This window comes from Podarcis pityusensis (assembly GCF_964106645.2).
Source record: "Podarcis pityusensis genome assembly, chromosome: 11".
Taxonomy (NCBI): domain Eukaryota; kingdom Metazoa; phylum Chordata; class Lepidosauria; order Squamata; family Lacertidae; genus Podarcis; species Podarcis pityusensis.
The window spans coordinates 100,301-121,634 of NC_138036.1; the positions used below are offsets into that span (position 1 = coordinate 100,301).

The 21,334-nt window shown below is 57.4% G+C and overlaps 2 protein-coding genes across 9 annotated transcripts in view; one reads left to right on the plus strand and one right to left on the minus strand.

Annotated features, from left to right (window-relative positions):
- TPM2 (tropomyosin 2) overlaps nucleotides 1–9,491 on the minus strand; it is a 23,858-nt gene extending 14,367 nt beyond the window's left edge. The window contains exons 1-2 of one of the 8 annotated variants that reach the window (XM_080973668.1): nucleotides 9,245–9,491; nucleotides 8,733–8,858 (exon numbers count right to left, since the gene is read on the minus strand). In XM_080973668.1, coding sequence (XP_080829794.1) covers nucleotides 8,733–8,858; nucleotides 9,245–9,358 — 240 coding nt within the window. In that variant the 5' untranslated portion in view covers nucleotides 9,359–9,491. Of the gene's footprint in view, nucleotides 1–2,519; nucleotides 2,705–8,732; nucleotides 8,859–9,244 lie in introns of those variants that run through there. The other 7 variants (XM_080973666.1, XM_080973667.1, XM_080973665.1 and 4 more) reach the window with 7 other exon arrangements.
- On the plus strand, nucleotides 8,256–21,228 carry LOC308457897 (uncharacterized protein; the record flags this gene model as incomplete). The annotated part of the gene is made up of 5 exons (XM_080972118.1): nucleotides 8,256–8,463; nucleotides 8,666–8,951; nucleotides 11,192–11,494; nucleotides 12,003–12,119; nucleotides 19,712–21,228. 5 exons carry the CDS (start codon nucleotides 8,256–8,258, stop codon nucleotides 19,869–19,871), a joined length of 1,074 nt encoding a protein of 357 aa, XP_080828244.1. The 3' UTR covers nucleotides 19,872–21,228.
- Between the last annotated feature and the right edge of the window lie 106 nt (nucleotides 21,229–21,334).

Sequence of the window (21,334 nt, forward strand, 5' to 3'; positions counted from 1 at the left end):
TAACCAGGACCAGCTCAAAACATTGTGGTGTAGGGAAGGAGCTGGCATGAAGATCTACATTAGAAACAAGGGGAGGGGGAGAACGATCTGCTGCCTGAGATGGTCACCTCACCTTGCCTCAAGGGAGGGCCGGCCCTGGCACTAACCACAGGGCTCTTAAGACAGGAGGCTGCACACAAGAAGCAGCAGGAGGCTTCTGAGTACCAGAACAGCCGTAAGGCAAGACCTGCACTTTCCTGAACAACTTGTTGGCTGCTTCGACCTGCAGAACTGGCCCTTTTACAGGTGCCCCATAAAGTGCCCCAGCACTCTGGAACTCCCTGCCTATTGACATCCGGCACGCACCTTCCCCGTATTATTTTTGATGCCTTCTTAAAATATTTTTGCTAGCCTAGTCCTATTCGTTCACTGCTGATTCTAACCATTTTCCAATGTTTAATTGCTGGTTTTTATTGATAGTCTTAATATGTCTTATGGTTGGACAGTGTTCTCAAAGCTACCAACATGAGTTTGACCAAACTGCAGGAGGCAGTGGAAGACAGGAGGGCCTGGCGTGCTCTGGTCTAGGGGGTCACAAAGAAGCGGACACGACAAACGACAACAATATGTCTTACAAACCAGTTAGATGTTTTGTTACAATCAAGTCGTATATAAATTTCATAAACTAAACAGAATTTAAATTAGAGCAAATTGTTTGGCTGTTGGTAGAGCTAAGGGCGCCGTCTCTGATAGCTGGCCAGGATTCCAGCCTGAAACTCTAGCCAGCTGCTGTTGCTCAGTGCAGACACCCCCAAACCAGGCGAGACAGGTGAGCTTCCTATGGGGACCCAAAGCTGTTTGTGGGGTCAAGGCTGTTGGGCCTTTGCAGCCCAACTAAGCCAGGCAGCCTTCCCACTCCACGCCTCGCCCAATGGAGACACGGGGGGGGGGGGAGCCTGGCCCTGGGGCTAAGTCCCCCACCCCAACTACCAGCCCACTTCTCTTTCCACCACACAACCAGCTTTGCCTTGGGGACAGCCCACGGGTGGGATTACTCAAGATCCTTGGGGGAGGGGTGCACAAGGAAGGCCCTCTCACCCACCCAGAGGGCCAGAAACTGGAGGGAAGGAAGCCCTCCAGAAGAACCTCTCTGGCTTGGGAGTCCCAGCCACAGGGAAGGAGGCGCCTGCTCATTCCCTGCACTGCAGAAACGCTCTCACAGCTCTGCAACAAACCAGACGGTCCCCTCCTCATATTTGTGCCCTTCCCCCAGGTGTACGGTGCAGTAGATAATCTGATTCCACCTGGGCTCAGGGAACAGCCAAGGGACTGGAGGGGGGCACCAGCTGGGGCTGGCCAGGAAGCCACCCGCAGGACTCCTGCCAGCCTCCTGTCAATTATTTACCGGGCTGCTTCAGTTCCAGGAGCCTGCAAAGAGGAGGGGTCAGGAATAGAGGGACAGACACACACCGCCTCAGTACTGCTCCCTCATTATTGTCTTCCTCTTGGAGGCAAGACCACTTTCAAGCCCCCCCTCCCCGCCAGGCCAGGCATGTCCCACACCCCAACCGTCCGGGCCCCCCACAGAATGATGTCACAGGCAGTAGCAGGCCCTGGCCAAAGGGGGGTGTCAAGCTGACCCAAATCCTGTCCCCCAACCCATCCTGGCTGCCTAGCAGCTCCCCACCCCCAGCTCTTGCACAGCCAGACCTCTCCCTGCAATGCGCAGCGCACCCTCTTCTCTCAGGTAGATCCGCACCTGGCGCAGCAGGAACCTCCTTCTCACGCACAGCTGAAATGGCACCAGGATCCCACCTTGCCCTCTTTGCACTACTAGAGAGATGCTCCTGGGAAGGGGCGCGAGTACCAGAGTGAGGATTCAGAGGCAGGAACCCCAGGAGGAGGAGGCGCTGCAAAGAGGTCCCTGGGCAGCGTGCCAGCCTCGCACCCTCCGCTCCCCCATCTGGGAAACGGGCACAAGGGCGTCCCCTGCCAGGAGTGGCTGGAAGGGGAGCGAGAAGAGCTTCGCGCGCCTCGCACATGCTGCTTCGCTAGAGAGCAGAGCCCTTGGCGGAGACCCCGTCCTCTGGGACCCCCAGCACCCTCCAGAAGGACCCCTCTCCCGAGGGTGCCCATGTGGCCCGCGGGCGACGAGGCCACGCCCCTGCCGCCTTCGGCCGGGAAAGGAGCGCGGAGGAAGCGGCGCCTCCCCGGATCCAGGTGGGCCGGGCGGCTCTGCGCTGGGCGGAGCGCGAGAGAACGAGGCAGGCAGGATGCGGGCGGATGCCTGGCGAGTCCCCCGACGGGAAGCCCCGCCTGGGTGGAACCGGCCCTCTGCACATGCTCGGGAACCCCGCCCTTCCGAGGCGCCGCTTCCTTGGGTCGCCCCGGGGAGAGCCCAGCGCCGGGTGCCCCGCCAGCCCCCCACAAGCCTTCAGAGAAAAGGTCGCCCCGGGGCTGGCGAGGCCGTCGGCGCTCCGGCCGAGCCCTTCCGGGGGGCGAAGCAGACCCTCCCGGCGCCGCCGGCGCCGCTCTCTCACCCGCTCGCGGGCCTGGCGCTCGGCGTCCACTTCCCGCTGGAGGTGCTCGGCGCGCTCCTCGGCCTCGTCGGCCACTTGCTGCAGCGTCTGGATCTTCTTCTTGACCGCCTCGATGGAGCTGCTCCCGGCCATCTTCCCGGGCGGAGGCTGGAGCCCGTCGGGGGGCTGGATCGGGGGCGCGCGGCGGGCTGGCGGGGCTCCTGGCCCGGGCTCTGGCTGGCGCTCGGTCGCTCCGTCTGCTCGCCTACCCGCCCAGCAGGAAGAAGCGCTCAGGATGCGGGGCGAGGCGGCCTTCCGCGCCCCGCCTCCTGCTGCTGCTGCTGCTGCTGCCGGCTCTGCCCATCGCGCGCCTCCTCCGACGCGCGGGCCCGGCCTCGCTCTTAAAGAGCCCGCCGCTGGCGCTGTCCGTCGGGGGTCGCGGCGCCGTCCAAAGCGAGGCAGCGCGCGCTAGGCGGGCCGGACTCCGGCGCAAAAGGCGGCCATTGCAGCCTCCTGGCAAGCGGGGGCCCCGGGCTCCCCGACGCTTCCTCCGGGGCAACGGGCCAAGTTTCGCTTCCCCGGGAAGAGCCTCGCTCGCCCGCCCGCCCGGCGGCTTCATGCGGTGGCCTCGGGGAAGACTCCGCTGCGCCCCCTTCTGGGCTCGCTTTGCCCCACAGGGCTGATCCTCTGGCTACTTGGCTGGAGGACTGAGAAGAGCACCCAGCCAAGCGGGGATCTCCCTGCTGCTGTGACCCCGCCGAAGGACAACTCGATCCACTGCCACTTGGTGACCTTCGGATAAACTGAACGGAGTCTCCTCATCAGACTTGGTCAGCTGCTGGTTGCTGCAAAGGCACAAGAACGAAGGCCACATCTGCTGCTCCAAGGCTGCTCTCCTGTAAAGCAGAGCCATCAGTAGGGATCTGTGTTAAAAGAGATTCTTGGAAGGACACTCTGCATGTGCTTTGGGGCATTTTGTCCTTGGAGCTGCAGAATATTCGGTTCTGGTCTTACTTTCTTGCAACATGGCACTCAAAGCAGCAGCAGCAGCCCCCACGTGGCTGCTCCAGGGACTCGCCAATCCAGGCGCTGGCCAGGCCTTCTTGGCTTCAGTAAGGTGGTTGCCTCCTGCGCATACCTGGCACCCTGTGTATGCTCAGAAGCCCGTGGACCAGACCTGTGAATCACAAATGGGCAGAGGGCTGATGGAAGTAGAGTGTCCCCAGTCAGGGCCACTGGGATTTCTCTGCTCCTTTTAAGCTGCCTTTATCCCATTAATCACAGAGTGTTTAGATGACAGCACTGCGCAGCAAGGGGGAATAAAATTCTGCTTAAGAACCTGAGAAGGGCCTACTGGATCAGGCCAGTGGCCTGTCTAGTCCAGCATCCTCTTCTCACAGTAGCCAACCAGATGCCCTAATGGGAAACCCAATAGCACTTTCCCCTCTTCTGGTTTCCAGCAATTCACATTCAGAAACATTGCTGCCTCGCACTGTAGAAGCAGAGCAGAGCCATCTTGGCCTGGAGCCCTTTATAGCCTTACCCTCCATGAATTCATCCAATCCCCATCTAAAGCCATCCAAGTTGGTGACCATCACTACTACTTGCAGCGGCCGACTTTGGGGTCTCAAATTTCAGCAGCATCCTGTGCAACACCAAAATTTGGTGTCCTTGCCTCTTTCCATCCCGAGGCTCCACGCCCAACTGGTTGCACTTCCCTAAATCCGCCTCTGACTTCTTGTGGGAGTGAGTTCCATAGGTTAACTGTGCACGGTGTGAAAAAGTCCTTTCTTTGATCTGTCCTGAATCTGCCAACATTAAGTATCATTGGATGTCCAGGTGGTCTAGTGTTGAGAGGAAGAAAAGTTTTTCTCTTGCCACTTTCTCCATGACTTCTATCACGTCACCTCTTCCTTGCCTTTTTTGTAAACTAAAAAGGCCCAAACGCTGCCACTTTCCTCCATCCCCACGATCATTTCAGTTGTCCTTTTCAGAACAGATCTGAAGTCCTTTGCCCAGTTCTGGGCTCCTCCGCTTTGCCATAGATAAACTGGAATGGTTTCAGAGGAAGGTGAGAAAGATGCTCAAGGAGTGTGGAAAACTAGTCCTGCGAGGCCAGGTTGGAGGAACTGAGCCTGCTTTCCCTGGAGAAGAGGAGACCTGAGAGCCTTCTTCCTCTTCCTCATTGTCTTTGCTGAAGGGCTGTCATTAGACAGAAAAAGGCAGGGAGTTCTTTTCTGCTGCTGTCCCAGGTGGCAGGATGAGATCCACCTGGCTTACATTACAGGAAGGCCTCTTTATTGATGGTAGGAGCAGTTTGAGGGTGGTGGGAGCACTTCCTGCTCGCTGGAGGGTGAGCCTCTCCGTCCCACGTAGTCGTCTTCAAGCAGGGCCCAGACATCCATCTGTTTTCTTTTTGAGGTAGGGGCTGTAGCTCTGGGTTTCCTCCACTGAGCAGGGGGCTGGACTAGATGGCCACCGAGACCCCTTCCAGCCCCTTCTTGGGTGAAACAGCTGGCCATTGTGGCTGGTAGCTAAGCACCTGCCACCTTTTGGCATGATAGGGCCCCTCCAAAGCAAGTCCCAGCGCGTGAGTGCGTGCGTGCTGGGGAGGGGGTGTCACAACACTCTATGGCAAGCTGGATGTGCTCATACATTTCCCATGTGTTTCTACTTCCTGGTCTCTTGAAATACTAGGTTGCTGCTTGCTGCACTGGAGCACAATTCCTTCTCTCTGCCTTCTGCTGAGTCAGACCACTGGGGCCATCTAGGTCAGTAGTGTCTGCACAGGCAGGCAGCGGCTGATCCAGATTTCAGAAACAGAATGTCTCCCAGCCCTGCCTGGAGTTGCTGCCATTGGAGTTGAACATGGGACCTCTGCATGCAAGGCAGGTGCTCCACCACTCAGCTGTGTCCTGTCTGTCTCTGCTTTATATCTTCAAAGCTGCTTGAATAGTGTTGGGTTTTCAGGTTTTACCTTCTTTTACTAATTCCTTGCACAGTTCCCAGAGTCTGATAGTTCTTGAATGTCTAATGTTTTAATTGAATTGAATTAATTATGTTGAGATTCCTTCATTGCAGGGCTCTAGGGTGCCAGTAGCCATCTGTGGCCACTGGCTTACTTTCTTTTCCGGAGGACCAAGGAGGCTTGCACCTGAAAGACTCCCTAGTCCAGGGCTGGTGCTTGGCAGAGTTTCAGGAGCACTTGCCCCCCCCCCCAGGCCAGCCTCTAGGGAGCCCCTCTCCTGCCTTCAGCTGTGAGGGTGCCAGAAGCAACTCCCTTCAGGCTGTGCCTGTGCTATAGCCATTGTGTGACATGGCAGCCTCCTGGTGCACAAAGGGAAACACCAGTCCCCTAAGGCAGAAATGCATGTTGGGAAGAGTCTTGGGGTCCAAGGGTGGGCTGAGCCAATCCTGCTCTCAGGAGAGCAAACCTGAAGCCCAGCCTTTGCTGACACTTAGAAACACCCTCAGGTCCACATCCTCTCCCAGGGACACCGCGTGGCTCTTCTTTGGCTAGGCACCACCACCCGCTCTGAGGCCGGAACTCAGAGGTCAGGGTTTCTTCCTGTCCCTCTAGGTCTAGGATGTCCCTCCCCACGCAACCACGCTTGCCAAGTTTCCTCCTGGGGAGGCTGTGAGGCCAAAAGTATCTGTCTCACAGGGCCAGGGAAAGATGCAACTGGCCTGTGACATTTATGATCATAGTCCCTTCTGAATGGGGCAAGTTGAGGCCCCTGGACCAGTGAATTTGGGGCCACCTCCCCTTTTGCCTCCTCTGATCACGTCTGCACTGTGCTGTCACCCTGGTACATTCTCAGGCTTCAGTTCCTCTCTTTCCATTCAGGAGGAAAGAACACCCCATGGTTTGTCCCCATTCCCATCATTTCCTACACATGCGCACCTACATGCTTCCATTCGAGGACCTCCACCTCTCAGGCACTTGCCTTGTCTCCTCCAGCCCACTCAGGCCCCTGAGCAGCCACCTGTGGTGCCCCCCCCCCGCTGCTTTCTCCTTCCCCAGGGCCTGGCCTGCCTCCCCTCTTGCTCAGCCTGGCCTCCCCCTGCATCCAGTGGCGGCTTCCCCAGCGGCTGGCCTGGGGGAGGCCAGATGACCACCTGGGCTCTGTCCCCCCCCATGACCAGCCCTTTGAAGTGGCATCAGTCAGCATGTGTGTGCTGGACTCCTGGAAATGGGGGGACCTGAAAGGCGAGGCTGAGGAATGGTGCCAGGCCAGCTAGCCTGTTTCCAAGCTAGAATTTCTGCCTTAGTCTTGGTGCCCCCAAAGGGGCCTGGAGCCATTGCAAAGCAGTCCGGTGTTCCCTTCCAAGTACAAGCGCAGGAAATGGGGGGGAGGGGGGACTTCTCAAGGCAAAGTCACCTTTACATAAGGACTCATAAGAAGCCACACACGCTTCCGGGATGGGGGGAGGCATTTATTTCCCACATAGGGTTGCGAAAAATGTCCTCCATTGGCAGAACATACGAAACATGGGGCAGCCCCGGCCTGCCTGCCAGAGCCCAACTGCACTGGGGAGAAAACCTGCACCTGCCTTGTTCTGGACGGGCCGCGAGAGGAAAAGGGGGACCTGCCTCCGAGTGGGGCAGAGCCAGCGCGGCTGCGCTCCTACATCCCGGCAGTTGCTCTGCGCCAGTCAGCCCCCCTCCCCCTGCCCTCTAGCCAGTCTCCTCCTCTGGGCTCGGGGAATGGCCAAATATGAGCAAAGGCGGCGGAGGCTGGGACGGGCGGGATGCTGAGCCAGCTGCGCAAGACCGAGCGCAGAGGCTGGGCAGCCCAGCAGCCATGAGGAATCGTAGATTCAACGGATTGAGAAGTTGGAAGGCACCCAAAGGGCCATCTAGTCCATTCCCCTGCAATGCAGGAATCACGGCCAAGGAGGATCCCTGGTGGAGGCGGAGTGCCCCTTGGAGGAGTCGCCCGCAGCCTCCCGGTCCTGCGCCCAAGGGACTGGCTTCGAGGCTCATCTGCGCCCTGTAGCAAGCTAGGAGAGCGGCCTTCGTGCCAACCTGCGGGAACTAAGGGGCATCATCCAGCCATGGGCTGTGGCCTGGGGGGGGGCGGGTAACAGGTAGACCATGTCCCCCCCCCCAAGGCCTCCCGGGGCTAAGAGTAGCAAGGCTCTGGACCAGGCTGCGTCGCCAGCCTCCCGCCTCTGGGTTAAGCCTCTGGAGGAAGGAGCAGGCGGGAGCCTATTAGCACCCCGATTAGCACCGCCTCGCCTTGCATCTGTCTGGCTCGAGCCCTCCGCGAGGAGGAGTCTGCAGACGGGCTCTGCCTGGAGGGGTCATATCTGCTGGCAGTGCCCACTGGCACTCGAGGAGCAGCCAGGGCGGCCTCTGCTCCTCGACTGGCCCGGCATGATGGGCGCAAAGACAACCGCCAGGCAGGCTGCGCGTGTGGGCACCGCTCAGTCCCGGCCAAGAAGGGGCTTTTCCGGAAACACCGGGCAGGTGCTGGCACAATGCCCGAGCTGTGCGCGGACCAAGCCGAGCAAGCAGCCAGTAGACCGCCGGGAGAAGCCCGGTCCGAGCACTAGAGACCCCGCCCCGCGCTCCCCGCTTCGCTCCAGCCGCGCAGGTTGCGCCGCCTCCTCTCCCGCTGTTGGCGGCGGGTCCGGGCTGGCGGCGCTCCAGGCGGCGGGTCCCTTTTAGGCGCTCCTTAAGACCCCCTGATCGCCTTTCACCCGGGCCTCGAGCCTGGCTCGGGCAAGGAGCATTTATTTATAGGGTGTCAAATGCCCTCGAAGGAGGCCGAGCCAGTGGCGGGTCCCCCGAGCGGGCTCCTCTTTAAAGCCCTCGCAGCTGTCGCTCCCTGGAGCTCGGCCTGGCCGGAGGAGCACGCCGTGTCACCACCTCCCGCGCCAAGAGCCCCTTCCTGGCCCCGGGGAGACCCTCAGCTAACGAGCGCCCAGGAATGCCTTGACAACTTGATGGGCGGCGCGGGTGCCAAGGCCCGCGCCCGGAGCCTCCCCTGCCCGCCCGCCCCGTCTTAATGGCCCAGTGACGGCTCAATTCATCCTCAGGGAGGGAGGGGGGAGGCCCCACTGGCGGGCAGCTGCTCGGGGCTTAACGAGCCCGGAATACCTGGAGGGGCCCAGTTCCCTATGCCCTTGCTCCTCGGCGCCACCCACCCTGGCCCGGGCAGGATTGGCCCTCCGAGGGCATGCCTGCGCCTTCCCTTGCCGCCCCTCCGCCCCGCGAGCCGGACTTACGTCGCCGGCCTTCTTCTCGGCCAGCTCCAGCTTCTCCTGGGCCTCCTTGACGGCCTCCGAGTACTTGTCCACTTCATCCTCCGTCCCCTTCAGCTTCTTCTGCAGCCCCTGCTGCTCCTCCTCCAGCTGCGGGGGGTCGGGGAGAGAGAGAGGGGAGCGTCAGCGGGAGGCCGATGCCCTGCTGCTCGCTCCTACCCGGCGGGAAAGGGGGTGCCCGGGGTAAGGAAGGAGCGGGGGGGGGCAGGAGGGCATTCCTGCACTCAGGATGATCTGGGGTGGGGAGCCTCCAGAGATGGGAGCCCGGCGGTGGGAGTTGGGAGGGCATCTGCCTGACTTAGTCCGGGCAGCTGGAAGCGGATTCACAGCTAGTGGGTGGGGGTCTTGCCTGGCAAAGTGTCCACCCAGACCAACTGTCGGGGATGGAGGGGGCTAGTGAGGTGTGGTTCCTCCTGGGGGTCTGCCCTTCTGGGGAGTGGGCGCCAAGAGGCCTGTGGGGCTGGGCGGGCGGGCACCTGTTTGCAGCGGTCCTCGGCCTGCTTCTTGTCGGCCTCCGCTTGCTCCGCTCGGTCGATGGCGTTCTCCTTGTCGAGCTTGAGCATCTGCATCTTCTTCTTGATGGCTTCCATGGCTGCGGCTGGAGAGGCGTCGGGACCCGACGGGAAGGACGGTCGGAGGCGCTCGAGCGGGCGAGAGCGAGAAGGAAAGGCGAGCGGAGCCGCGAGCGGTGGATACTGGCTGCGCGCCCCGAGCGGCTCGCACTGCCTAAAAGCCGGGGAGGGGCCGGGCCCTCCCCCACAGGCCGAGCAGCACCTTTTAGGGACAAGCTGGCAGGGACGGGACCGGCCGACGAGCCTCGACGGGCGGGAGCGGGGAGCGGAAGGCGGGGACGCGGGCAGCCGGCCAAGCAGGCAGGCAGGCAGGCGCGGAGACGGGACGCCCCCAGCCCATCGCCGCTAGCCAGCCAGCCTGACGGCACGCGCCCCGGCCCCTCTCCCCCTCCCTCGAGCAGGAGCCTCCCCGCTACCCCTTTCAGCTCGCTCCGTCCAGCTATCCATCCCTGTAGCCTTGGATATGTTGCTATAGTAACCGCCCCATCCCGGAGGCTGCCCGCCTAGCCCGCCCGCGCCCCGCCAGGGCCACTGAGGCACCGGGCAGGGCCTTCGACCCTTCTGCAGGGTCGCCCCATGGCCAGGAGGCCCCCCAGGCGAAGGCAGGCCCCGAGTGGCCCCCCTTCCGCTTGGGCAGGCGAGGCGGGGGTCGCCAGGCCAAAGACAGCTGCCGCCCGGCCAGCCGCTTCCCCCACCCCGGAGTCTCCCAGCAGGCCGCGGGACAAGGGGAGCTGGAGGACGCTCCCAATTTGGGAAGCGGCGCCACATATTTCCTCCCTTTCAGGGACTATTTTGGGCTTTCTCTCTCACAGACTTGCTCTGGGAACAGAGGGTGTTCCCTTTGCGCAGCGCTCCCCAGAGTCAGGCAGATGCTGGAGGGCTATAGGGCGGGCGAGGGCCCGAAGCTGTGGGGCTTTTGCTTGGGCTGCGCTGGAGTCCCAAGTCAGCCCCAAGCCTCCCTGTGGCCGGAGCCTTGCAGTCTCCAAGGCAGGAGGCTCCGCAAGCGCCCAGCGGGCCTGGAATGGCCGCTGCCTCTTGAAATCTCCCCATTCCTGCCCCACTCCGTGTCTTCCCTTCTGAGCAGCGGTGACCTCCAGCAGCAGACACTGGCCGGCCCCTAGCAGACAGGAGCAGGTGGGCCTCTTGGCGGGGCTTCAGCCGGGCCTTCCTGGGCTTGCGCTGTGCAGGAGTCGCGATGCAAAGGCGCTCCTCGCACCAGGTGAGGCAAGTCCTCCTGCTCCGGTTGGATCTGCAGCACACTTGCCCCAGCCCCGCCCGGACACGAAGCCTCTTGCTTTGCTCCTCATCCCCCAACTTGGTCACGAGGCACTGGGCAGGGATGTGCATCCCTCGGGATCTTTCTCTAAGCTAGAGATTTCCAGTCTGTGTCACCACCACCTCTCCAAATCATCTTGCTTCTGAGGTTCTGCTGCTCCAAATTAGCCCTCATTTTCATTAGGATGTGTGTGCATCCAAAACATCAGTGTTGCTTCCTCCCAGGTCTCCTAGTCCTATTATCTAAGGGTGAAAACATCTTCCCAAGTGCCAGGTACCGTGAGGGTTGGGAATTTGGGGGGAAAGAACCTGCTAGACCAGGTCAAAGGCCCATTCAGTCCAGCCTCCTGTTCTCACAGCGGCCAGCCAGTTGCCTGTGGGAGTCCACAAGCAGGGCCTGCGTACAAGAGTAGCCCTCTCCCCACCCTGAGTAACTGGCATTCAGAAGCATTACTGCCTCTGACCATGGTGGCAGAACATTGCCATTGTGGCTAGTAGCTCCTGCTAGCCTTCTCCTGTATTTGTGGGTTTTCTACAGATGAATCATGCTTTGCCATTACTTCTGTGTCACAACAGCACAGTCCTAGCTGAGCACCAGAAGCCACGCAATGGGACAGGACTGGCACCAAGCAGTAGAGCCAGAAGCACCATGAGGCTGGAAGGCGGCTCATCCTTAGGATCAGCAGCAATCCTGAGAGACCTCTTGCAGGTGGCCCAATGGGGTGGCCAGGACAGGAGCCGGATGATGCAAGACTGGACCCTGGAAGCAGCAGCAGCAGCAGCAGCAGCTGCCCCCTACACTCAAAACCCTGCCTGTGCCAACACATCCTGTGAGCTGCAAAGGCTGCTGGGCCTTGGTGCTCAGCTCTTCCTCGCCAGGTGCTGAGGTTGTGTGTAATGCCAGCCCCCTGCCACCCAACCCATTCCCTGTAAGAGGAGGGGAGCAAACAGGTGCCAGGACTGACAAATGCCCCACAGAAAGGGGGGGCACAGTGCTGAGGCAAGAGGAGCAGAAGGGCCAGGAAGACAGTGCACAAAGGTCTGCCTGGGCAGCTTACAGAGGGAGGCTGACAATGTGGGAGGCCAGAAAGGGGGTCTTGTCAGGGGCTGAGCCTGGCGTTATGGAAACTCTTCTAAGGGGGTATAAAGCCCAGGCACTGTGGGGTGAATTAGCTGCCAGCCCAAGAGAAAGCGGCTGTGGAGGCAGTACTGGGACCCCCCATCCCAGCAGGCAATGGGGGTTCCTTCTGTGGGAGACAAACGCATATTCTTGACAGTAAGTTGAGGGGCAAAGGATCACAGAGCCGCCTTGCGAGACAGACTCAGGCCACAGGAATGTGGTTGCTGGGGAGGGAGCTCAGTGCAATGCCATCTCCCTTGTTTGCAGCAGCGGGAAGAAACAAGAGAGCCCTTCTGCTTCCGGTCACTCTCACACTTCTCTGCTTCCCCGTGTCTTCGAGGCAGACGGATGTCTGTTGGTGTCCTCCCTGAGCACAGACTCCAGGTTTGTAATCAACAATGTATTTTGTAGCCTAGAAGTGTTTTATGTGCATAGTTTTACTGTGATCCAACGCAAGACTGTTAAGTAAGTAAGCACAATTTTTAAGCTAACTTTCTAAATTGTTGCCTGGTTCTTTGTTAGGAGGGGGAAGCCAGCTAACCTTCATTAGCTGGGATTGCTCAGAAAATATAAGGCATGGCAGCCTAGTTTCAAGCATCTATGTTTTGCTGCCATACATGGGAGACTGGAGGGATAAATTGTAATTAATATATCCCCTCCTAACCATCAATCACCCATCCCACACCTTCCACTGATGGGCCCTCAGTGTGACGGTGCTCAGCCCCAGCTCTGCTGCCTGAATGAGGCCCCGGTGGGCCCTTGGCTCTGGGCAGTGTGGCTGTGGGGCATCTTGGCTGGTGGATCACAAGAGGATCACCTCCATAGAGCAAAGACCCCTCCCCACCTGGCCTTGCTGGTTTGCTGCACAAGAGGCTTGAGGGGTACCTGGAGAAGGAACCCCGTGGGAGGGAGTCCCGATTCTTTTCTGCACCTGATTTTGTGCTGGGTGTCCTTGGCTCCACCAAGCCCTCTGCCTGAAGGGCAAGAGGCTGTGGGGTGGGGGCACAGCCAGAGACAAGGAGCCAGACACCCACTCCCAAGTGTCAAGGCATGCAGAGAGCTAGTTCCTGTACTGAGTTTGGCCTTCTGAGTAATCATCACTACCTGGATGAGACCCCATGTCAGATGGTCAGAGGACAGCTGGAGAGGAGGGGGAGGGCTGGGCTCCTGGGCCTCTGCCAGAGTGGCTGACTGCCCCCTTGGGGGCTGACCCAGCACTGTGGCCAAGGGGAGGGTGAGGGGAGATGAGGAGAGTCCTTGCTTCCCTGATGAAAGGCCCTGCCAGTCTGGCATTTGGCTTGGTGGCAGAGGGGCTGTGGGATTATCACGGCCTGGCCTGAAAGAACATCGCAACACGAACGGATCCAGCTGGATGTCTTCAGCAGCCCTTGTCTCTTGCATAGGTAGCCTAGGAGATCGGGCTGGGGAGGAGTTGGTGGCCTGCTGACACCAAAGACATGAGGTCCTGGAAGCCCAACGTAGGATGCTGAAAGCCAAGACCTCTGAAATGCTACCTGCTCCATGTGCAGGCCAGAAGGACAGGCACAGCTTGGGGGTCTCAATGCATGGATGAGATGATGGTGTCAGGAAGAGGGGTTTGGACTAGGCAGGTTGGGCCTGTACAAAAGGGTTAGGGTTGGACTGGGATGGAACCAGACTGTTGTGAAAAGCTCCAAGGGGACTTCTCCAAACCAGTGGATGCTGAGACAAAGAATCTCTGGGTTCAGTCAACCAGCTACAAATCCACAAAGGATGTAGCCCACATTTTACCAGCTTAACCACAGGAATATCATACGGGACTTTGTTGAAAGTCTTATTGAAATCAAGATAAACTTTGTCCAAAGCATTCCCCTGATCCACCAAGCCTGTAGCTATTAAAAAGAAATAAGGAGGTTGTTTTTCCTTTCTCCTATTGTTTTGGAAAGTGCAAATTTGATTGATCCTCCTTTAAATGTGAACTGAATATAATTTCTCCTCACTCCCTAGTACTGCTTTTTCCTATTTGTCCTGATTTGTCCCTTTGGCTGCCTTGCTGCAGGAGGCAGGAGACAAGTGGCCCCCAGTGCTCGCTCTCTCTCTCTCTCTCTCTCTCTCTCTCTCTCTCTCTCTCTGTGTGTGTGTGTGTGTGATGGTTTTGTGGCCTGAGGAGTTTCTCTGGTAACAGATGGAGGAGCTGCTCCCTGGCTGGCCCTCATCAGCACCATCTTCTGTAGGCAATAGCAGAGCTTTTTAGAAGCAGAGTCATGAACCAAGAAGCCAGTGAATCATCCCGTTTGACAGCCACAACCAGGCTTCTGTGGACGGGAGAAGAAGGGGCCTTATGGCTCCTTGCGGCTCATCCCAAATCCTCCTTAGCCTAGAACACACACACACACACACACACACACACTTACACTTCTTCAAGATCCTCAATCTGGACCCCTCCCACTGACGATCTACTTGTTATGACTGAAAACCCTAAAGAAAGTTTGAAAAGAATGCTGGAACTGATTAAACATTTTGGAGAAGTGGCAGGCTTTAAGCTGAATATAACAAAAACAAAATTGCTTCTTAAAAATGTAACAACAAAGGAAAAGGATGATATAGAAAAAACATCGGGCCTGAAAATTTCTCATAAAGCGAAGTATTTTTGGATCACCGCCAAAAATATAAATTTATTTCAGGATAACTACACAAAAATTTGGTTAGAGATTAGAGAAAACCTTGAAACCTGGAGTAAACTAAAGTTAACATTTCTGGGCAGGATTTCCATTATAAAGATGAACGTGCTTCCAAAATTAATCTTTTTATTTCAAATGATTCCAATACTGGGTGAAGCGGGCTGCCTCAAGATATGGCAAAAAGAGATTTCCAAATTCTTGTGGGAAGGGAAGAAACCCACATTCCATGCCGGAGTGAGAGCCAGGTATCGAGACCAACTGTGAGTGAAGGCTGTTCCGCCCCTACCCCCCCCATCCCTGGGGAGAACTTGCAAGGATAATTACCCTCAATCGTCCTTGTTTTTTCTTTGCTAACAATCTCCCGCTATTGTAGGAGCTGCCTCCATTAAGGCAGACAGGAACCAGAAGCTGAAGGATGCTGTAGTTGTGATTCCTGGATCCCAAGTGGTTGGATTAGATGACCCTCAGGTGTCCCTTCCAACTCTACACTTTTTATATGACACCAGGCAGCAAGGAAAGCAAAAGGCAGCCGATTGACACACACAGTCTGCCACCTCTGTCGAAATCTCTATGAAGCGGAACACACTGGCTCCCTTCCACAATGCATGGAGAGAGGCAGCTCTATGGCCTGCTGGGCCCCCACCCTCTCCATCTGAGCTCAGACAAGGAGGAAGGCCCAGCTGGGCCCAGGAGTGGCAGCATCTCCTTGCTAAGCATGGAAAAGCCACCCCCCCCAATACTCTGAGACATGTTCTCCCTTCACTGTCAGAGGCAGGAGCCTTCAGAGTACCAGTTGCTGGAAGCCACCAGGGGTGGGGTGGGGAGTCCAGATAGTTCTCTTGTGCTTGGGTCTTGCTTGTGGGCTTCCATAACGGGCACCTGGTTGACCCCTGTGAGGACAGGATGCTGTCCTAGGTGGGCTCCCTTTGGCCTAATCCAGCAGACCCTTCTCATGTCCTCAACAGTCCCACTGCTGGTGTGTGCCTGCTGGCAATCTGGACCCCCAGGGAACACCCTGCTGCAGCTCCTGCCCCTCCACCCCTTATGGGGCCTTCTGGCCCACAAGGGCTAAGACAAGCCCAGCCCCTTCCTACATGGTCCTGCATGCAGTGACTTTTGCTGCCTGCCAGGTGGGGCTGCGGGGCCCTTTCCTGCCCAGCTCCCTCTGCTGAGAGCTGCTTGCGAATATTTATTCTGCCCTCTATGAAACCTCCCTTTCTGTAGGCTGTGCAAACTTGTTAATTGCTCTGCCCAGGCCCAGGCCAGGCCAGGGTCAGTGCTAGACCCAGAAAGGACTCCTTCCAAACTCTACTGGAAACCCGTTTCCTACCATGGGAGCATCTCCATTTGCAGCTCCCTGTTTAAATGGCATAAACTCTGTCATCGCCTCCAAACTGTTCCATCTTCTCTGCTAATGAATGTTTAATTACAGCAGGTGCTGCATGTGTGTTCAGCGACCGAGGGCAGAGTGTGTCCCACACTGCTGGCAGCTCCAGGACGACGTGGGCAGCAAAGGTGCTCCTCTGCCTCCTGCTCTCCCTAATTCCCCTCGGAGTGATGAGCCAGGAACAGGTGTGGGGCTGAGGAAGGGGTGCCTTCCTCCTGGGGCACCCGCTTGCTTGTCTGTCCACCGGCCCACCTGTCTGTCAGATCAGCCCCAGGGGGCTATTTCTGGCTCTGGGCTCAGCGCAGGCAGCTGAGGATTAGGACCACCTCCCCATGCCAATAACGTCACCTCTGGCACAGCTCCGGCTGCCTTGGGAGCAGGGCCTGCTCTGGGGGCTTCTCCCCATCTCCTGGGGACAGCTCTCTGGGGACCTGATGGCAGGAGCAGCAAAAGCCCCCCCCCAAGAGATGGGGGTTTCAGAGGAAGGGAGAAGAACAGGGCCTGCCCAGGTGTGGGGGGAGGAGAGCTCCCTTGCGTCCTCTGCCCCAGGATGCTATTGCTGCTGGGATTACAGAGAGGACCACCCAGAAGCGGACTGGGGGGGGGCAAGGGAAACCAGTCCCTTAATGGGTACTGGTCCCATTAAGTTACAGCACTTAGCAGATATCAGCCTGTTAGCCTCGCAGGCCTTGGGGCAGGCATCACACTCAGGGTTGTCTCTGCTGCGCAGGAGCAGCTCCTCAGGCTTTAAGGCAAAGCCTGGAAATGCCGTGGGGGCTTCCTCGTGGGAAGGTGGGGCTCTGCCCCTGAGCCCCTATGGCTCTTTCCCTCCACAGTCTCTGCTGCTGTTTCTGCACACCTGTGGGGAGCTCAAAAGAAGCTGCTGGCAGCTCAGTGGCCGCCTGCAAGTGTACTGGCTGTTTCTGGGGCACAGGCAGGCTGGTCTGTGCTTGATCCTGGAGGGGGGGATTCTAGGATGTTAGGGAGGGGGCGATAGAGCAACAGCCTTGGCAGAGGAGGGAGGGAGGGTTCAACTGCCCAAGCAGCCTGAGGTTCACACCCAGGCCCAAAACCTGGGAGGGCTGGATGACAGCATCTACTGAGGTCAGAGAGAAGCGTGAGAAAGGACACCTTCTCCCTTCTTGCTTGCTCAAAGCCCATATGGCAAAGGGAGAGCCAGGCTGGGGCTCAGTCTGACGGAGACAAGGGGCTTCCTCGCAGGGAGGATTGAGTGCAGCAGCCAAGGAGACCCAGGAAGGGCTCTGCGAAAGACACAAGAACCCCTCAGCCTCAGTGGGCCTCAGGAACTGCAATGAAGACAACTTTAATTTATTTGAGATGACTCACAATATGAAAGTACTGTAAAATGTATAGTGTTATGGCTGGGAGACCAGTCTGTTAGTGAATATTAGAAAGTAATAAACAGTAGTATTTAGATAATATTTGGGATATGAAGGGAAAAGACAAGCTGCAGAACTGCACCAGAATCCATGGGTTCTTCTTGTAGAGCCACTGAGCAACAGTGGGGGACCAGCATGGAGTCATTGGGGGCCTTGGCAATGCAAAAGAACTGTGCCCCCCAGGAGTGGACAGACAGGAGAATTGGCAGGTTGCCAAGGGGATGGGGATGTGATGTCACAGGAAAATCTGTCCTTTTTGAAATCTAAAAGTGTGCTGGGAAGGAGTGGGCAGGACTCTGTGGGCTGCTGTGGTGGCGAGAAGCAGGAAGAGACACAGAGCCTGGTTGGGGGCCAAGACCCCAGGAATCTTGTGCCTGGCTCAGCAGAGGCTGGGGCGGCTTCCCTGGCCTGTAAGAAGCTGCACTTCCCAGTGGAAGAGGCATGAACTGCCATCCATGGTGATCTCTGTTACTTCTGCATCCAAAGTGGTGATGGGAGTGGGTGGCCAAGAGCCAAGAGCCCCTCAGTTTGGAAGCCTAGAAAATACCCCATGTCTTGCCTTCCTTTCAGCCTCCCAAACTAGGCAGCCCAGTCAGGTGAGAGGAGCCTTTGCCAGCTGGGGTTGGCCAGGCTGTTTCACTGCCAAGACAAGCCTGGTGGCACCCCCACAGAAGAGCCAGGACTGAGGTGCCCAACAAACAGAGGGGCTCCCCTCCCCCTCTGGGAGCAGGCCAGATTTGGCCCTGGCTGCTCCTGCTGCCTGTGTTTGCAGCGCCATGCCATACCTGGCATTCTTTCCAGGCTACAGAAGTCTGCCACTGCTAAGGAGACGCTCCCATAATAAATGCCTCAGGACTGCAGCAGATGAGGGAGAAGAGGGAGAGCCCTGCATGTGGGGCTCAGGAAGTGCAGTGGGGAGGTCTTGTCGGGCCAGAAGGCCTTCCTTGCAAGAGAGGCAGGGAGGTGCCAAGCCAGTTGGGTCACCAGCTGGGCAGGGGGCACATAAAGAACAGGGATGAAGGTGGTGTTCTGGTCTAAACCACTGAGCCTCTTGGGCTTGCCAATCAGAAGGTTGGCGGTTCGAATCCCTGCAACAGGGTGAGCTCCCATTGCTCGGTCCCAGCTCCTGCCAACCTAGCAGCTAGAAAGCATGTAGATAAATAGGTACCACTGCGGAGAGAAGGTAAACAACATTTCTGTGTGTTCTGACTTCCGTCACGGTGTTCTGCTACGCCAGAAGTGGTTTAGTCCTGCTGGCCTCACGACCTGGAAAGCTGTCTGTGGACAAACACCAGCTCCCTTGGCCTGAAAGCAAGATGAGCGCCGCAACCCCAGCTGCCTTTGACTGGACTTAACTGTCCAGGGGTCCTTTACATTAAGAACACAACAAGAGCCTGCTGGATCAGGCCAAGGGGCCTTCTAGCCCAACATCCTGCTCTCACAGCGGATAGAGAGTTTTCCCATGGGAAACCAGCAGACAGGGTGGATCTGAGCCCAAGAGGCCTCTCCTGTGGCTTCCAGCCACTGGCATTCAGAAGGCAGAGCAGAGCCATTGAGAGCCTCTCCTCCTCCATTAATTTGTCTAATCCTCTTTTAAAGCCATCCAAGTTGGTGGCCATCCCTGCCTCCTGTGGGAGGGAGTTCCAAGGGTTAACTATGCCTGGATCTTATCAGTAGCCCCAGTAAAGACTTTGGGCCATGCAAGCCCAACTTCTCATGGCCCTCCAGGGGCTCCCTCTCAGCCCGCCTTTCTTTACAGGTTTGTTGTGACAATTTGAAACGGAAAGAATTGTACTTTGCATGACGCACTGCGCTAGAAAAGATGACAACCACCACTGGCCCAGCACCCTGGACGTCTCCCCCCCCCCCCCCCCGGTGGGAGCTTTGCTGCTGGGGCTGGAGGAAGGACTGCTGGATGCCCTCCCTTGGGGCAAAGCTCCCTGGAGGCCTGGCTGTCACAGTGGCAGCCAAGGGGGCTGAACCCTCCCCTCGTCTGCAGGAAGGCACCCCCTCCACCACTTAGGTGCCCTTAGAGGCAACTCTGGGCTGTGCAAGAGAAGGGCGGCCAAGGGGCATCTCCACCCCCCCAGCCCAATTTCCCAAATGGGGACTCCCCCCCCCCCATGCCAGACCTGTGGCTGGTCCCCTAAGGTCGCTCCACACCACCTGCAGAGAGGAAGCAAAGCCACACAGACTCATGTCTTCATTCCTTCCTGCAGCAGATAGAGGCTGCGCTGCCCTGAGTCCTGGGCAGAGAGGCTCTGGGGGCGCCTTCCTCCTCTCGCTTCTGGGGAGCTTGGCTGGCCTCCCTGCGCAGCGCTTCCTCCGAGGAGGTAGGAGAGACTCCATTATTGCCAGAGGGAACCAAGGGACTCCTGCCTTCTTCTCCTCTCAGGCCTTTTAAACTGTGTGTGTTGCAATGTCTTTGCTATTATGGTATGGATGTTTGTGTTTTTATGTTGTAAACCACCCTGTGATCTTTGGATGAAGAGCAGTATAGAAATATAATAAATCCTTCTCATCCTCCAGCCGAACTCCTTGCAACACAGGAATCACAGCTAGAGAATCCCAGACAGATGTCCAGCTGACCTGTTTCAAAACCTCCAAGGAAGGAAGAGCCCAGCATATTCTGAGGGAGTCCAGTCCAATGTTGAACAGCTCTCACTATCAGAAAGTTATTCCTGTTTAATCAGAAACTCATTTATTCCCATTTGAATCCATTGGTTTGGGTCCTACACCCCAGAACAGGAAAAAACAAGCTTGTAATAGCCCTTTATGGATATCTGAAGGCGGCCGCCATATCTCCTTTCAGTCTCTCCTCTCTCTTATCCAGACTAAACATTCCTAACTCCCTCAACCGTTCCTCCCAAGGCTTGGTCTCCAGACCCGTGATCATCTCGGTCGCCTTCTCTGCACGTTCCAGCTTGTCAATATCTTTCTTAAACTGGGGTGCCCAGAACTGGACCCAGGACTCCAAGTGTGCTCTGACCAAGGCAGAAGAGGGCAGGGCTAGGACTGCCATCTGGACACAAGATTTATGTTGGTGCAGCCTAGAAGAGCATTAACATTGTTTGCTGTTGCATCTTGCTACTGACTCACGCCAAGCTTATGGCCTACTAAGACCCCCGAGTCCTCATGCACTGCTGTCAAGCCAGGTGCCCCCCCCCCCCCATATCTATGTGCAACTGGTTCTTCCTGCCCAAGTGCAAAGCCTGGCCGTCTCCTCCTTGCAGGCTGTTTAGCCATAATAAGCATTCATTCAGTCTCTTCCTCTCAGGCACAGGTCCACAACTTTCCAAGAATGATGGAGAATGGCTGCCTCACCGTTCCCTCCTAACTCTATTGTTTATGAAGTTTACAAGCACAGGTCCCAGTCCCGATCCTTGAAAGAACTATCCATTTATTCCTGCTCTCTGCTTCCTGCTACTTAACCAGTTCCTGATCCCTGAGAGAACTTCTCTTCTTATTCCTCAACTACTAAGCTTACTCAGGAGTCTTTAGCGAGGTACTTTGTCAAAAGCTTTTTGAAAGGCTCAAGCACACAATGTCAACTGGATCACCTCTCTTGACACTCTCAAGAGGTTCATGAGACAGAACTTGACTTGCAGAAGCCATGCTGGCTCTGCTTCAGCAAGGCTTGTTCTTCTATGTCCTTATTCTGTATATATTGCCTGTGATTGGTGTGGGCACACAACTTTGCCCTCAGAGAACATGAGTGTGCATATTGAGGGGGACAGTCCCCGAGATAGGGAGATCTGTAATACGAAGTAAACACACACTTACTGGGGGTTCAAGGACATGTGCCAAAGGTCAAGGGAGGACCAGTTGAGATTGCCCAGGGTGGCTGGGTGTCCAGCATTTGTGCATGTTCTGCAAAGAGAACCAGCCCCCCCCCCCGCCGTGTCTCAGCAGGCTTTTCTTCCTTTCAGAGGAGCAAATGGGAGTGACACCTCCTGGGACGGGACGGACAGGGCTGCCTGCGGGATGTGCGAGTGGGGCTGGGCGGGGTTCCCTGCTTACGGCTGCAGAGAATAAGGCAGGCACTAGACTGGCTCTGAAACTCTTTCCAATCTTCCTCAGGCTCTTCTTGCCCCACAGCTGAGCCCCATGCATCACCCTCAGGATGGTCGAGTGGGGAAGAGAGACCCAAAG